At 38.7% G+C, this 18,703-nt stretch overlaps 1 protein-coding gene across 2 annotated transcripts in view; it reads right to left on the bottom strand.

Annotated features, from left to right (window-relative positions):
• The window catches only part of prdm11 (PR domain containing 11), a 165,551-nt gene that overhangs the window by 21,678 nt on the left and 125,170 nt on the right, over positions 1 to 18,703 (bottom strand). The window contains exons 9-10 of one of the 2 annotated variants that reach the window (XM_080190514.1): positions 13,089 to 13,311; positions 5,976 to 6,476 (exon numbers count right to left, since the gene is read on the bottom strand). The exons of the other annotated variant lie outside the window; for it this stretch is intronic. Of the exons in view, the coding sequence (XP_080046640.1) occupies positions 6,340 to 6,476; positions 13,089 to 13,311 (360 nt within the window). The 3' untranslated portion in view covers positions 5,976 to 6,339. Of the gene's footprint in view, positions 1 to 5,975; positions 6,477 to 13,088; positions 13,312 to 18,703 lie in introns of those variants that run through there. 2 annotated transcript variants of the gene reach the window in all.

The raw sequence follows: 18,703 nt of genomic DNA, 5'->3' as shown, positions 1-18,703 counted from the left end.
GGGCAGATCAAGCACCATACCAAGCTGTGACACAAGAAAGAATGCTTTCTATGGTGCATTTGCAAAAGTTGGTGAGAGTTGTAGCTGACTTGCCAAATTTCCTTAGTCTTCTGAGAAAGTAGAGGCATTGGTGGGCTTTCTTAACTATAGTGTCAGGAACCAGAACAGGTTGTTGATGATCTGGACACCGAAGAGCTTGAAGCTGTCGACCATTTCTACTCCGTTCCTATTGTTGTAGACAGGGGCATGTTTTCCACTACGTTTCATGAAGTCAATGACTATCTCCTTCACTTCGTTAACATTGAGGGAGAGATCATTGTCGTTGCGCTAGTTCACCAGATTCTCTATCTCATTTCTGTACTCTGACTCATCATTGTTTGAGATCCAACCCATTACAGCGGTGTCATCAGCAAACTTGAAAATCCAGTTGGAGGAGAATTTGGCCACACAGTCATAGGTGTATAAGGAGTATAGTAGGAGGCTGAGGACACAGCCTTGTGGGGCACTGGTGTTGAGGATGATCGTGGAGGTGGTGTTATCAATCCTTACTGATTGTGGTCTGTGGGTTAGGAAGTTCAGGATCCAGTTGCAGAAGAGGAACCACGGCCCAGGCCATGGAGTTTGGAGATGAGTTTCAAAGAAATAATGATGTTGAAGATTCTGAGATTAGACAAGCATGTAGCAAAGGCAGAGTGGTTTTAATGGATGATTTTAACTTTCATATGGATTGCGATAAATAGGCTAGCACCTGTCAGAAAGGCTGTGGGGAAGATTTTCTGAAACATGTGTCCTAAAACCAACAAGAGGGCAGACCATTTTTGTAATGAGACAATTTTAATTAACAAACTAATAGTTTGTGAACATTTATCGAATAGTGATCATAATGTGACCAAGTTCAACATAGGCCAGGTTTTCCAGCCCATTCCACCATTGTAATCTTCTGGTGCTGCCAAAAGTCGATGCACTTTTAGCTTGCCTGTTTGGTCCAGCCACAGTGGGGCTGCAAAATAATGTTTGAAAAGCAGATGTGTGAAACATGTGTAACATTCCAGATTTCAGTAACAATTACTTCAATGCAACAAGACATGGGTTGTCCACAATAAGCTGTATAAATCTATTAACGAGTAAAATGACAGATGATCATAAAGAAGCATTTGAAAAGGAATTTACCATTAAACAGAACTAGGTTACATCCCTAAAGGGCAACAGTTCAAGTTGCCAAGAAAGATAGCCATGGACAACTAGACATATGAGAGAACCTAAGTTTGAAAGGAAAGTTGCAAGTAACATCAACACAAATACTTTTACAATTATACCAGAAAAAACATCATGGTCAGAAACAATGTTGGTCCCTTGAAAACCGATCACAGTGATATTGTCAATGAAAATGAAAAAATAGCAGGCAAAATGGTTAATTATTTAGCATCACATTTAGAATATTGGAAGAGGTCATAGTAGCCTATATAATTGCCAGACGCCCAAAGGAAACTATTAATGAATCAGAGATAGGGATTCAATAAAATTAAGGTACGCAAGATAATAGTAATAGAAAAATTAATGGCATGAAAGAGTAACAAATTCACAGGAAAAGATGGTTACCACCTCAATGTTTTAGAAAAAGATGAGAACATTATAGATATCCTAACTTGATTTGGCAACCAACCATTTATTTAGACTGGAAAATTGAGCTTGTCACTCTGCTACTTAAGAAAGAGAACAGGGAAACCAGAGAACTTTAGGCCACTGAGTCCGATTTTAGAAGAGGTAATAAAATTAGTGGACAGGGAAATGTCTATGGATGTTATTTATGTGGACTTTCAGATGGCATTTGAATATGTTCCTCATTAGGTGCCATTAACTAAATTTGAAGCTTATTGAACTGAAGACAGATTATTGATGTAGTTGGGAAAATGGAAAGGTGAAAGGTGACAGAGAGGACAGATAATGTGCTGATATTGTAATTGGCAGGATATGAACAGTAATCTATTGCACGGATGGAACATCACTTATTCATTGTCTTCATTAATGACATAGTTGATGGGATGAAAAACCACGTATTCAAGTCCAAATAACTGCTTGTGTCCTGCAACTCATCTGCCAATTCTATTACCTTTTGCAAATCCCCAAAGCCTATGTTCTCTACTCCCAAACAAGTCTTAGCAATTGCCAAAGCATTTTGCAGTCATCCTCTTGAAAATCTCACAATACCTTTCCTGGTTCAATACTTTTGTCATCTTTAATGCAGAACACAGTTATGTGGACCTGGTCCCAGATTAGTTATGATCTCACTGAATGGTGAAACAGGTTTGAGGGACGAAATGACCTCTTCCTATTCCAATTTTTCTATAACTTCGCATCAATTGACAATCCCATTCAAAATAAGCGCTGTATATCCCTCTTATTTCAGTCACTTCATATAAGTTATCTGGATAATTCAATATTAATAGTGTAAAACTACTTTGCAGCTTAAATTATAGTCCTGAACCCTACATTTTGTTTGTACTAAACTTTTGCCGCACATCTCATGGTGACATTGAATGTTAAAAATTTTGCTTGCCAGCATGGATGTAGTTCCCCTCAATCAGTAATAACAGAGGGACAGAATAAAATAAAGTTAAATTTTGTAATATTAACATAATGTTTACTGAAAAATGGAACAGGTCAATTTGTAAAAATATATAGTTATAACATTTTCAGATGCCACTTACAGAACAATTTGTCTGCCAATGTGTTACTAATTGAGGGATACATAAAAAATGTCATAACTTCCAGGACATATATCGCAGCTACATGAATTTCCTTCTGACTATGCTGAAATATATTCACATTTGTCATGGTTTCTTCCATTCCTGCAATCAATAAGGTCAGAATCATAAACATTAGGCCCTCCACCAAATACAAACATCAGACAACTACTTGCAACATCCAATTCAGGAACCAATGGCATCAATGTTAAGAAAACGTGATGCAGCAGAAATAAATACTTAATTACTTCATACTTTGGGAGGAATTTAAATACAAATTTGAACCCAGGTTTTCTTGAAGTTTGATTACATGGCAGACTTTGAGGAAGCAAGTGAAAACAGCTTGGGAAAACTTTCATCATTCCAACACTGAGGAACATGTAGAAAATCCCAGTCTATCACATATGATCCTCTGTGGACCAACAAAGCAATGATATATATTGTATATTATGTGTCTCAAGATATTAGCCCCAAAATCAATCTTCATTTGATCAGTTTATGGGTTTCATAAATTCATAAATATAAGATACATGCTCAAAGTTGCAATTATATCTCTTGACAATAAAGATGCTACTTCCAAACCAAGATAAAACATGTGGGTTTTACAGTACTAAAAATAAATTCTCAAATAGATGGACTTATAAAACAGCTATAACCATTTAATCACATTTCATTGTAAGTGATTCAGATGCACTCAGGATACGAAGGTTAAAATCCACTGCTGATTGTTCCAAGATAATACTTAAAACAAGTGACTATACCAAATCCACAATACAACCTCTTCCTATTGGTTACTGGTCAGAATGCAAGAACACTGGATGACTCTACATTGACCTACTCTATCAAGTGGAATTGGAAAACTGAGCTCATTTAACATGTTTGATTAAACTGAACCAAATCTGACCCTCAGCTTTAAACGTACATATTTGACAAAAGTAAATTAATTCACAGTAATTTCAAGTATTAAAGAAGTTCAATGATGAATGTAACAGCTACATTTTCTAGAAAAATGGTACTAAAAAACAAGCAACCCACAGCACTTTGTGCTTTCTTAAATCATATTTGGGATTAAAATTCTTCTGGACTGACTGATTAAACTGAAACCAAACCAACATGCCAATTTGCAGAGATCAATGGAATTCCGCCTCCTTTATCAGTTATTTCTGCTCTACTTTTCTGATACCCAAATAATTAGCTTGTCTTTTACACCAATTATGGATTCTTCCTTTTATCACCATATTCTCCTCTCCTCATTTGTAGGTACTGACTGTTTGTCACAGATGACACATGAGTTCCTTCACATACTTTGCCCAAGTAGTCAGTATTCATATTTGAGACACTGCCTAGACATCACAAACACACATCTAGCATGAACCTTTGGACAATAGTAAAGAGAAACCTTGGCAATTTTCTCCTCTTAATCTAGGAAGTGGAGCCAAGTACAATGCTATTAAGATTAGTTAACTCAAGATGGTTATGAGGTTAACCCTGGTAATCACAACAATGGATAAATTTGCAGAGTTGTAAGAGTGTTGCATTTTGGAATCAATTCCCCTAATAAAGTATAAAACAACAGTTTTTGGTAAGTACGTTGAGAAGTTCTCTGATACACTCACGGTATTGAAGTCAACTTATTAAACTGGTTATGAAATTGGTTGAGTGGCAGGGCCAGATAAGATTAATAAGCAAGTACTCTAATTGGCAGGATTTGACCATAGAATCTGTGTTGGACCTATTTAACAACTTGGATGATGGCATAGAGAGCCACGTATCTAAGTTTGCCAATGATACAAAGATAGGCAGCAATAGAAGTACTAGAAGTAGATAGGAGCATTATATTATGAGGAAATATTAACAGGTTAAGTAAACAGACAAAACTGGTAAATATATTTTAATGCAATTAAGTGCGAGATGTTTCACTTTAACCTCAAATAGACAGGTCTGAGTATTTTCTAAATATAGAAAAACTAGAGACTGTAGAGGTCCAGAGGCCATGTACACAGATTACTAAAATGTCATGAGTAGGTATAGAAAATAATCAAAAATGCAAATCAAATACTAGTTTTTATACCCAGAGTGTTAAAACAGCACTATATTTAAAATATTTATCTTCACCACCAAGTCCAATATAGTTGATGAAATTTGATTATTTTCTGAATTATTGCCTTTTTCCTCCTTAGAATGTATATCTAAAATTATATGCTATACTTTGGTGAACATATTGGACAAAAACAATTAAAATTTATCTTTTGCAAACTAGTCTTTAATATCATAAATAAAGATGGGTTGTCTAGAACTAGTTTTAAATAGCATATGCGTCATCCTCAACTTAGTTTTTGATTATCTCAGGGCTGCTTCATTTTTCATGATCTTTGTGGCCTCCCATGAATTAGTGAGTTTCTCCTCCATCATGATGAAATTAGATGACTAATTACAAGAAAGGGCACTTGGTTAAAGTAAATACTTGAATTCTATAATTTCAGCAATTCATGCCCTTCCTAGAAGTGCAATCAAAAGATACTGTGATACTCAACTTCACATGTCAATTTCAACAACTGGAAAATCAAATGAGCAGCTTAAGGGGCTGTAAAAAGAAAACATGCATTAACGCAATACAAAAAATAAAATTTAGTGTTATCGGTATCATTTTCCAACTTCATCACATATTATCTTCAATGTTTGGGAGGTTATTGGGTTGAATTTTCACACGGTTCGCAGTAGCAGCATTTCCTGCCAGCAGAAAATGCATATCCTTTTCAGTGGCCAGCAAATTTAAATAGGTTAATAGTACGCAACTAGCAAACTCTGCTATCACTGAAGTGCAATAGGTGAAAAGTCTACCTCACCATAAATGTAATCTAAAAAAAATGCATTGGTGTTCTGCTTCATTGATAGCAAATGGTCATAGCTACTTTATGTTGGGATGGACAGATGGGACACAAGATTTTTAATGTGCTGAAGCCAAAGATAAAATTAGCTTCTAATTAGTCGCATGTCTAACTCAAATAATCAGTCGGTTGAACCAGTGCTCTCCCTAGACCAGTGCTACAGAAACGTGGTGCAAAACATCAAAGCTATCATCAAGGTGAAAAGCACAAAGCTATTGGTGGTAATATAATTGCCACTTCTGGCTACTATTAAAATTATTGTGTAATTTCTCACTAATACTCTTTTCCTCAAGTAGCTTTTTCATCCGGTACAGATCACATTTTATAAATAAATGACGAACAATAGGTTTCCATGTGCTTTATTTTGTGGCAGCAATGTTGTCAGCTGTTTTTTGCATCACAAGACCTGAATGAATAAATTAAACACATAGAGACTGTTGCGCAATGCTCGTGGCAGTGGCTATTAGAACAAAAAGATTAGTAGATTAAAGCCAATTCTAATATATGATCAAAAGTAACTGAAATAGATCTAATCTTCAGGAACCAATTATTGTTTTCTGGTAGACTCAGTTAATTTGGGGATTGCCTGACATTAATAATTTAGACAAAACAAAAATTTGCTTCTTCATGGTACCCCCAATTCCCGATCTTGTCTCCTTCACTGTTAGCCCCATGATTTCCATCATGGAACCCACACCAAACTCCTACTAGTTTGGAGTGTCTTCAGTTCTGTCCCGGACTCCCAAAATGTAGCGGATTTTTTTCCTGCTGTCGCTGCACTTGCTGTTTACCATAGCATAAAATGCCTTGTCCGTCACATATGTGAACTTCAGCTGTACATATGCTGCAAAATACAAAGTGGAAAGTGAAGGTTTTGGTGAATATACTTCAACAGGATTATTTAAACATGATACTTATGTCTTAATCCATTACCTACTCGGAATTTACACACAGCAGGACATGGAATGAAAATGAAATAACAAATTTATTACATAACACCACATTCAATCTGTGCAGACACCTCTGGAACTAGTGAATCAATCGCTAAGTACTAGAGTTGGGGTCAGAATATGCCAGCTCACTGTACTCAGAAAGTGTTTTATGGTTATGTAAAGTCAAAAAAGAATATTCCAATAATACAAACTGAATATTCTGAATTATACAGTAGATACAAATCTCAGTAAATGACCAATGTCAAAAATAGATTGCTCATCAGAATTTATACATAGAGTTGTACCTAAGGCGGCTGGGGGGGGGGGGGGGGGGGGGGGGGGTTTGCTTTTGCCAGTAATGTCCCTCAAAAATGCTGGCGTGTGAAGGCCCCTGCTCACTTCCACCTTTAACCAGCATGCATTCTGAGTTGCACCGGAAATTGTCTTGAAGATGTTGGGTCAGTCATTTAAATACATAGAGGCAATTTGACCCAGCATTCTGGCTCAGTAAAACTGACAGCTGGAACAGTGAACAGCATAGGTTAAGTGAAAGGCAGTTGGTTATAGGAGTGTTCTGAGAGTGTGCTTTCACTGCTTTGCAGATGATTTCCAACATCTTGGAAGTCAATTCTTCAAAGTTGGAATTTACTCATCTCAATCAGCACTTCCCTGCTGTCAGCTTTCATTGCAGTTTGGGAAAACTTACACAGCTGAACTTCTGATGAGAAACAGATGGAGCAACATCACGAGGGGCAGCAAGAGCACCACCAGCAGTAGCAGCTGTTTTCTCCTTGAGCAAATGCCACTGCATCAGACAGAGGGGATGGACACAGAGCTCCAGTTCAAAAGAGTCCTTGCACAGGGTAGGCAAGCACTGCTAATGGCTGTCAAGGCCACCACAGCGCTGCATATCTTTGCCTCCAGGAATCTGCCAGTGACATCTGTTGGATTTCAAAATCAGCTGCCCACAAATGTATCTCCCCAGGTGACCTCTGCCTGGAATCCACCTTACTACGAATGAGACCAACCAGAGCCAGGGAGTTTTTACATTTGCTCTAACGGCTGGAGTCCCACATGTACAGAGAGTTATAAACTGCACAGAAGTAATAATGAAGGTGCCATCAAAAGGGACTCCATTCCATCAATGCTTAACTGATCTGGGACTAATCAAAGGTTTTCATGCATAAACTTGCAAGATGCCCTGGAAGCTGCCATGATGCCTTCTTATTCTTCACAGGTTTTCCTCCAAGCAGAGTAAGCAGGTGGCTCCTTGGCAACAAATGCAACCCTGTAAAGACATAGTTAGTGACATCTGGGAGGAGCCCTACTACTTGTGCAGAGGAACAATATGAAGGCACTTCACTGATCAAGCCATTGGAGTTGCTGGAAGAGCAATTCAGGTGCCTACACAGATCTGTCGGCGTCCATCAGTACATACAGCAATGGTGGCACGAACAATAATGGTCAGCTGTGCTTTCTAAAATATGGTGCTGCAGAGAACTGGAACTTCAAGAAGGAGATAATAAGCCTCTGCATCCCCAGATGAGGAAGAGGAGAAACAAGGGAGAAGACTGATGTATCTAGTGAGCCTGCAGCTGCTTATTTAGCTGCCTACATCAGTCTCATCCAAGCACAGTTCAAGTAATGTTCAAGGTGTCACCTTCTGCCACCATTTCAACAGCACTCCCATCTCCTAGGGGACTGGTTAATTCCGGTTCCCTATTTCCATGCACATTTCTCCATCCTTCCTCTAATGGCCCACCCACACTTCATTGTTAGCCAAGAGCTGGAGAACACTTTACCGTACTTCAATGAAGTGCAGAACGGCCATCCTCCATCTTCCTTTATCCAGTGTGGCAGTTTGACTATTGTGCAAGCACTCAAATACCCGCCAATTTGAATTACTACGCAGGTGGCCAGTCTTTCGAAGGAGATGCAGAACTGCACTAATGCCTGTTACATCATGGCATTTATGTTTTTGTCAGACTCTTCCAACTTCCTTCCAAGCGTGTGCAGTGCCTCTGAAAATGCAGACAGAACCTTGCATATTTTGTGTTGCTACTCCAGAATTACCCTGTTAATGGATGACCCCCCTGCTCCTGCCAGAAGTTTTGACTGCATCCAATTGAGCAGAGCTTACACTATCCTGAAGTCACCAACAAGGCCTCTCCACTACTGTATTTTTCTCCAACACTAAAGTCCCCACTGAGATATCTGTACTAGTGGAAGGTGTGCATGATCTACGTGATGATGCTTCCTCAGAGTGCAGAACTTTATAAGAGGACTCCTCTGCCTTCTATTCGAGCTCAAAGGGCTTTTGGGAAAGAGAGATATGCACTGGAACTGAAAACGTTCAAAGTTATTGGCCTGGATCCTCCAAGCAGCAGCAATGTTAAAAAGATTCCCAAGGTGCTTGAAGTTTCCCTGGCTTGATACTATGGCATAATGAGGGAAGAAGCACTGTTTTAGTTTTGTACAGAACAAAGAATGGTCCAAGGAAGACAGCTAGAGACAATGCGATCTGAAGTCCAAAGGCATTAATTAGGTAAGCAGATTAGTGACTGGTTGGTGAATTGCAAAAATCCTTTTTTCTCTAAACTGGGGCAGGAATTTAAAGTCATACAGGTCAGACATTAGTGATGTGCTAAATTTATAGCTTTGCCATTTAAACTACTTATTTTAACTATAAGTTATAATCAAATGGTATTTCTAAACTTGAAACACTAATTGGTTAAATAAAATTCAATAAAATCCAAACTTCAGACATTTTAGATGCATCAGGGAGAGGGAAAGTTGCCTGTACACCTTTGCTTCATGAGACAGTCACACACACGAGGTTGGGTGAATCAGATTTAGTCCATGGTCAGGGAAAACAGAGTGTGATTGTAAAAGAGGTAGATAAGGGGATCCAGAAGGAGTACTGGAGAAGCCTCAGTCCTTGCAATTGTCCATTACAGACTGGCAGATCAGAGACAAGGTTGCAAAGAGACCAAGGCTGGGAACTGACTATTTAAGAATATTTGACATTTTGAAAGGATAGGAAAAATGGTCAAGTAGGCAGGGTACTTCTGTTAAGATAAGATGAGATCAGAACAGCAGTCGGAAATGATTTTGGCTCAGAAGATCAAGATGTAGAATCAATTTGGTTAGAAATAAGAAATAGCAAGAGAAATAAGTCACTGGTGGTAGTAGTTTATAGGCCCCTAACAGTAGATGTGGTCTAGGACATAGTACACATCACTAAATAAGAAAGGCCTTGTAAGAAAGGAACTGCAATAATGGTGGGTGATTTTAATCTTCATATAGATTGGACAAATAAAATTGGCAAAGATAGCCTTGAGGATGAGTTAATATTGTTTTTGGGGGAGTTTCTTAAAACAGTACATTCTGGAATCAGCTAGGAAACAGACTATTTTAGTCCTGGTAATATGTAATGGGATAGAAATAATCAATAACCTCAGTAAAAAAATCCTGTAGGCAAGAATAACTGCTTTGTGGTAGAATTTCATATTCAGTTTAAAGGTGAGAAACCAGGGTCTGAAACTATTGACTAGTAGTGAATAATGACAATTACAAAGATATGAAAATAGTAGATTAGGAAAATAGGTTAAAATGTAAGACAGTAGGTAAGAAACAGCAGACATTGAAGGAGATATTCAAAACTCTCAACAAAGCTGTATTCCATTGGGGAAGAAAGACTCTACAAGATGAATACACAATCTGTCATTAACTAAGGAAGTTAAGAAAGGTATCAAACTGATAGAAATGGTGGATAATGTTGCAAAGATTAGTCACATATCAGGAGATTGGAAAAATATTAGAAATCAGCAAATAATTATTTAAAATAAGGAAAAAATAGAATATGAGCATAAACTAGCAAAAAATATAATAACAGACAGCAATAGCTTCTACAAGGCTGAGAGTAACCAAGCTAAACATTGGTCACTTTGAGGGTGAGAATGGGAAATGAAGAAATGGCAGATTTTGAACAAGAATTTTGTTTGTATCTTCAAAAGACACAAAAAGTATCTCAGGAATAGTTTTTTAAAAAATCAAGGAGCAAAAAAAAGGGAGGAACTTAAAACAATCACTGTCACTAGAGAAAAAGTACTAGGAAACATTAATGGAACAAAAACCTGACAAGTCATCTGGATATGATGTCTTGTACTCTGGGTCTGCAGACATAGTGAATGCATTGGTTGTAATATTCTAAAATTCCCCAGATTCTGAGCCCTAGTTGATTGGAAAACCACAAAAGTAACATCTCAATTCAAGAAAAGGAAGAGAAAGAAAGCAAGAAATATAGACCAGAATAGCTTAATGTCTGTCATGCGGAATTATTAAGGAAGTAGAATCAGTACATTTAAAAAATAATACAAACAAGCAGAGTAAACATGGTTTTATGAAAGGGAAATTACATTTGGAAAAATTATTAAAAGTTTTTTGAGGATGCAAAAAGCAGAGTGGATAAAGGGAAATGAAGATCTGCAAATGTTAGGAAGATAAGAAAAAATTAAACAGCATAATCTGAAATGGAATTAATTGCCACTTGGAAAAATATCACAAATGTTTTGAGGACAAATTGTGTTTCAATAACTTGGTTGAGTTCTTCGATGATGATATAAAGTGTTGATATTGGATACATGAATAGGTAAAAGGCATTTGATAAAGTACCATGTAATAGACTTGTTAACAAGATTGAAGTCCATGGGTTTAAAAGAACAGTGGCAGTGTGCACACAAAAGTGGCTAACAGGAAGCAGAAAACATGATGATGTCCCCCAGAGATTAATATTAGGACCTTTGTTTTTGTTGGTATACAATAATGGTTTGGACTTGGGTATATGGGAAATAATTTTAAGGTTTCGTGATCCTACCAAAGAAATTCCAAGTGCTGAACGAGTGTGAAAGTGTGACAGAATCATATCTATTTTTTGGGCAAGCTCCCAGATGCAATCGTAAGGCACTTAGAGAGAAAAAAAATACAAAATGTGATTCTGGCCAGCTGGCTAAGTGGCAGAGCCTATGCATGTTGGGAAACCAACTGCTGAGCACTAAGGTAAGTGTTGCACAGCTGCCCTGATCTCCCTGTGCACTGTGTACAGTATATACAGTGCACCGGGAGATCTGTCACCCCCCTACCCCCCACATCCCCACCCCCACCCCATACCACTCACCCTGGCTGATCAACCAGCATGACAAACCGGTAAGATTGCCCCTGTAGTGTATTTGGATTTCCACAAAGTATTCAGTAAGGCATTACATAGAAAGTTACTATGCAAGAGCTCATGGCTTTGGGGATTAACATGGATAGAGGAACAACTAACAGATGGACAGGAAACAGATAGACAGGAGAAATGGTCATTTTCATATTTGTAAACTGTAACCAGCAGACTGTTATCCGGATCGCTGCTGGAGTCTCAACTATTTACAATTATTTAGGTAAAAGGACTGGGCATGCTGATCCCAAATTTGCTGACAATACAAAGTCAGTAAGCTGTGAGGATGACACAAAGAGACATACAAAGGGATATAGATAGATTGAGTGGGCAAATAGAGTACAATAGAGCGGGAAAATGTGAAGTTGTCCATTTTGCCAGGAAGAACAGAAAAGCAGAATAATATTTCAATAGAGAGAGAGATGGCAGAATGCTGCAGTTCAGAGGGCTCTCATTACCTGCAATTACAGCAAGGAAGGCAAATGGAATGTTCACTTTTATTGCAAGGAAGATGTAGTATAAGTGTAGAGAGAAGTCTTGCCACAACTGTCCAGGGCTTTGGAGACTGCACCATGAGTACTGTTACAGTTTTGGTCTCCTTATTTAAGGATAATGTACTTGCATTGGAGGCAGTTTAGAAAAGGTTCACTAGGCTGATTTCTGGTAGGAAGCAGTTGATTTATGAGGAAAGCTTGAAAGATATAGGCCTATAACTTATTGGAGTTTAAAAGAGTGAGAGGTGATCTTATTGAAAATTATAATATTTTGAGAGGGCTTAACAGGGCAGAAGCCGAGATGACATTTTCCTTTCTGGGGAAAATCTAGAGCTAGAGGACATAGTTTCAAAATAAGTGGCATCGCTTTTAACAGAAAGACGTCTCTCAACACCAGTTAAAGTCCAACAGGTTTATTTGGTAGCATGAACTCTCGGAGCACTGCTCCTTCATCACATGAGTGTAGTCCCCTTCTACCCTTTCAACATAGATGAAAATGAATTTCTTCTTTCAAAGAGCAGTTAATATTTGGCATTCACTACTGTGTAAAGCAGTATAGATTGGGTCACTAAATATCTTCAAAGCTGAATTGTACAGATTTATGATCTACAAGGAAGACAAAGAGTTTTTGGGACACAAGATCAGGTTCAGGCACTTATAGATGAAGTACAGCCAGGCTAGGTTCAAACTAAAACATCTATGCTGCTTTTTTATGTGAAATTCTTTGCATCATTGTAGTTATTGCCATGGCTGAAATTTTAGATGAACATTATCCTCACAGATGTAACACTTGAAAAAAAAGTTTTGCATACCTTTGATTGCATCCACAACATCTGGATCAAGAGCTGGTCTGGACATATTGAAGCCACTGTTTTTGCCTTTGCCTCGAGCACAGTGTGAAGCCAGATGCTGTTCAGTGTAAAAATATTCTAGCAGTGCTCTTGTTAGTTTGCTGGGGTCACTTCTCTCAGCAGGACTGATGGAATTTAAGTTAAGGCAGCAGACTGAAATCCCAGATCCAGGCTGCACTCCTTCCTTTTAAAAATAAGCAACAAGAAACATTATAGAACAGTGTTTTAAAAACACATTCATACAGTTGACTACAGAATCCCAACCGCACTGTATCTTAAACTCCAAGCAATTTACGGTGAAAGTACAATTAATCAACTGTACTTGTTTGATAAAGACAAAGGGACAATTTAGAGAGCATAATCTGAAATGGATTTAACTGGCACTTGGAAAAATATGGGCTGATAAGTGACAGCCACCACAAATTTGTTGAAGGCAAATGGTGTTTGACTAACTTGGTTGAATTATTTGATGAAGTATTAGATAAGGTTAATATGTATACAAAGACATACAAAAGACACCTGATAAAGTACCAAACAATTGACTTGTTAGAAAGATTGAAGCCCATAGGATTAAAGGGACAGTGGCTGTGTGCATACAGAAGTGGCTAACAGAAAGCAGAGAATAGTGGCGAAGGGCTATTTTTCAGAGTGGAGGGAAATATTTGGTGATGTTACCTAGGGTTTGGTATTCAGATCATTGTTCTTTTGGTATACAATATCAGTCTGGACTTGGGTAGACAGGACATCATTTTCAAGTTTACCAATGACATGAAACTCAAATGTAGTAAGGGGTGTAGAAGATTTAAACTTAATTTAGGAGAAAATAAGCTAGTAAAATGTGTGGATACAGCAGATAAAATTCAACACTGAAAAGTGTTAAGTAATGCTGTTTGATAAGAAAAATGAAGAGAGACAATACAAGCTGTGATACCATTTTAAAAGTGGGGTGCGAGGACAGAGAAATTTGGTGATGTTTGTGCACAAATGTTTGAAAGTGGCAGGACCAGTTAACAAAGCACTTGGGATCCTGGGCTTTATAAATACAGGCACAGTCTATAAAAGCCACAACGTAATGCTGAATCCATAGGAATCACCAATTCAGCCCAACTAAGTACTGTATTGAATTCTGGACACTATACTTTAGCAAAGACATCAAGACTTTGTAAAACGTACATAAGAAATACAAAAATGGTTCCACAAATGAGGTATGAGTTATACGGACAGACTGGAGGAACAGGGGTTGCTTTCCTTAGAACAGTGGTGACGAAGAGAAGATTTGATAGAGGTGATTAAACTGTGAGGAGGAATTTTATGGATGTTCCTAGCAGCGGGATCTTCTGGTCCTGCCAAAGTCAGTGGACGTTTTAATGACTCCCCGTATTTTACAGCCCCACCTATATTGCAACAGGTCTCTAAAATTTCACCCCTAATGTCTGAATTTTATAACTAGAAGGCATAGATTTAAGGTAATTAGCAAAAAAGTTGTAGATGACACAGGGAAAAACTTTTATGCAACAAAAGAAACATATTCATTTATTTCTGTCAAAATAGTCAGTCCCAGCACTGACCATTGGGAAATACCACTGTCTACCATCCTCCATTCTGAAAAATATCCATTTACTACGCCTCACTGGTTGATGTCTTTAAGCAAAGTTTTTTAATGAAAGCTGACACTGACTCATTTTCTTGAGCCTCAATTATGATAACCAGTTTTTTATGTAGTACTTCATTAAAGCTTTCTTGAAATCTATACAGACAACATTCCCGGCATTTCCTTAATCAATGAGACAAGATTGAACCAGCCAAAAAATGTTGTCTTATTTCATCCCTTCATGTCCTCCAGCCTTGGAAGGAAACAAAATCACCCAGGGGGAACCCACGCTGACACGAGCGGAACATGCAAACTCTACACAAGTAGTCACCAAAAGCCAGAACCCAGGTCGCTGATGCTGTGAGGCAACACTGCTGGCCACTGTGCCACTCATATATGTTTAATTTAATGGACACAAAACTACTCCTATTTAAATACGTACAAAATTAACATAAAATACTGATCTAAACTAATACCAAAATACCTAATGACCATTTATCAAAGAGTCATCTGGACTTGAAAAGTCAGCTCTTTTCTCTCCCTACAGATGCTGCCAGACTTGCTGAGATTTTCCAGTATTTTCTCTTTTGGTTTCAGATCCCAGCATCTGCATTTGCTTTTATGCAGTGTCTAAACTAATAGCTTCCCTTTCCTATTAATAAACTAGAATGATGAATTGATAATTTCTGACAAAGAGTCATCCAGACTCGAAACAATGGCTCTATTCTCCCTCCACAGATGACTTCAGACCTACTGACATTTTCCAGCATTTTCTGTTTTTGTTTCAGATTCCAGCATCTGCAGTATTTTGCTTTTAAACTAGAATGTTTCCTGCTCTATTTCTAGCCATCAAAACATTACCACTAGCTGTGAATTGGAATTAAAAACAAAGACCATGCTTTTCTTGTCTTATGTACATCCTTTATGATTACAGGAAGGAAAGTCTTAGGGAAGCGCATCTTAATCTAATGACTCCCAGTTTTAATAAAAGGAAATTACACTCCCAAACCTCAGTTATTATATTCATTCTCAGAATGTGGTGTCATTGGCAAAGCAGGCACTTACTGCCTGACCACAGGCATCTTGAAAAGCTGGTGATTTTCCTGAATCACTGAACCTAATATACTTTAAATATTAATCTCTCTGCTCACATGCAGACTCCCTAGCAGTACTTCGCTCCCTGCTAGGCACTAGTGACATTAACTTAAACATCTAATTCTGCATGTCTTACACTTTAGAAGATATGTTCTCTCTCAATCTCTGCATATCAGTAACTATGTATTTATCACTGTCATCTCAGAACCTATGAAACAGAACGGAAGCAAATGATCCTCGATCCTGAGAATCATAGAATCACAGAATTCTGACAGTGCAGAAGGAGGCTGTTCGGCCCATCAACAACAATCATACCCAGGCCCTATTCCCATAACCCCACATGTTTATCCTGCTAATGATCTCTCTGACACTAAGGAGCAATTTAACACGGCCAATCAACCTAACCCACACATCTTTGGACTATGGGAGGAAACCCACACAAACATTAGAGAATGCATAAACTCCACACAGTCACCCGTGGCTGGAATGGAATTCAGGTCCTGGCGCTGTGAGGCAGCTGTGCTAATCACTGTGCCACTGTGATCAAGAAAGCGAATGGGATGCTGGCCTTTATAGTGAGGGAAATAGAATATAAAAGCAGCGAGGTCTTGCTGCAACTATACAGGGCACTGGTGAGGCCGCAGCTAGAGTACTGTGTGCAGTTTTGGTTGCCGCTCTTGCGCAAGGATATTTTGGCCTTGGAGGGAGTGCAGAGGAGGTTCACTCGGCTGATACCGGAGATGAGGGGGTTGGACTATGAAGAGAGACGAAATAGACTGGGTCTGTACTCATTGGAGTTTAGAAGGATGAGTGGGGATCTTATAGAGACGTATAAGATAATGAAGGGGATGGATAGGGTAGAAGTAGAGAGATTCTTCCTGCTCAGAAAGGACAGCAGGACTAGAGGGCACAGCCCCAAGATAAGGAGGGGGCAGTTTAGAACGGAGTTAAGAAGGAACTTCTTCACTCAAAGGGTGGTGAATCTCTGGAATTCTCTGCCCGTTGAAGTGGTGGAGGCTACCTCGCTAAATATATTTAAGTCATGGGTAGATAGGTTTTTGTAGGCAAGGGAATTAAGGGTTATGGGGAGAAAGCAGGAAAGTGGAACTGAACCACTTCAGATCAGCCATGATCTTATTGAATGGCGGGGCAGGCTCGAAGGGCTAGATGGCCTACTCCTGCTCCTACTTCTTATGTTCTTAGCCCTGGGGGACTGCCTAACAAGATTAATCACTGGCTGAAAGTCTCTCCACAACTCTCGTTCTTGCTTTTTCTCTCCTAATGTGTCTGTTTCTCTCTCCTAATCCCCTTTGCTTGCCATGTCAGAGCCTCTCTCTCTATGTCTGAAACCCTCATCCATGCTTTGGTTACCCATTGACTTGGCTATTCCAACTCACACCTTGCTGGCATCCCACATTCTATCTTCTGTAAACCTGAGATCACCAAAACTCTGCTGACTGTATCCTTGCTCACACCATGCCTGGGTTCATCCATCATTTCTGTGCTTGCTGACCAAGATTAGTTCCCGGTTAAGCAACTTCCCCATTTTAAAATTCTCACGGTGTTTTCAAATCCTGACCTCGACCATCCCTATCTCTGTGGTCTCAAACCTGCAATGCTCCAAGACCCCTGAGCTCATCCAATTCTGGTACATGAATGATTCCACAATTTAACAGACTCTCCTTTAGAGCATTCTTTAAAACCGATCTCTTTGACTGCGCTTTTGGCTATTTGCCCTAAAATTATCTTACATAATTTGGTGTCAACACTCATGTAATGCGTATGGAGATGTTTTATTGCATTAAGTTGGATATATAAATATAAATTGTGATTGATATTTTAGTCTTTCAGATTCTGTACATGAAAGATTCCATGTACATGGTGATAAATTTCAACTGAAGTGGGGCTTAGATAGATTGATTACCTGTTAAACAAACTACCGTATTCTCTTCTCTATTGAAATTAATGGCAATATGTATAATGGGCTCCATTAAGCTCGATCTGTTTTGAGGCTCTACAGACATTATCCCCATATGTCTGAATTCTTTCCCTTTACTTGTGTCTAATCATTTGTTTTCTTTATAAGCCTGACCAAGTTCTCCCTCCATGTATCTCAACACCCTCTTTCTCTCATGTTTTTTTATTTATTCCTGGATCTGAACACCCTCTTTCTCTCATTTGTTTTTTTATTCATTCCTGGATGTGGATGTCATTGACAAGGCCCAGATTTTACTGTCTATCATGGTCCTTGAGATTATTGTGGCAAACCACCGACTTTAACCACTGCAACCCTTCTAGTGTAAGTACACCTACAGTGCTGTTACTTGGGGATTTTTAGGATTTTGGCTCACTGATGAAGCAGAGACGGCAATACATTTCTAAGTTAGGATGGTGAATTATTTGGAGGGGAATTTGCATATGGTGGTGTTTCCATTCATCTGATGCCCTTGTTCATCTAGACAGCAGCTTCAGGCTTGGAAGGTGCTGCTAAAGAAACATTACCATTTTGCTGCAGTGCATCTTGCAGAAGATACACTCTGCATTCACAATGCACCATTGATGAAGACAGTGAATATTTAAAGTCAATGACAGTGTATCAATCAAATAGATTGCTTTATCCTGGAGCTGTGTTCAGCCACACAACTGAAAGTGATTCCATAACACTTCTATCCTGTGCCTTGACAGTAGTGAAATGGTTCTGGAAGTCAGGAGCTGAGTTACTCACCACCATATACCCAGCCACTGAGCTATGCTTTTAGCCACAGTAGTCAACAGGTCCAATTAAGTTTCTGGTTCATGGTGACCCCCAAGAATGTGATGATGGGAATTCAGTGATGACAATCATGTTGGATGTCAAGGGAGATGGTTAAACTCTGACTTGTTGAAGATG

The sequence above is a fragment of the Carcharhinus amblyrhynchos genome, chromosome 6 (assembly GCF_965287045.1).
Source record: "Carcharhinus amblyrhynchos chromosome 6, sCarAmb.v2.hapA, whole genome shotgun sequence".
Lineage (NCBI taxonomy): Eukaryota > Metazoa > Chordata > Chondrichthyes > Carcharhiniformes > Carcharhinidae > Carcharhinus > Carcharhinus amblyrhynchos.
Note: the sequence above shows the minus strand (reverse complement) of the source record. Positions and strands in the feature narration are given on the sequence as shown.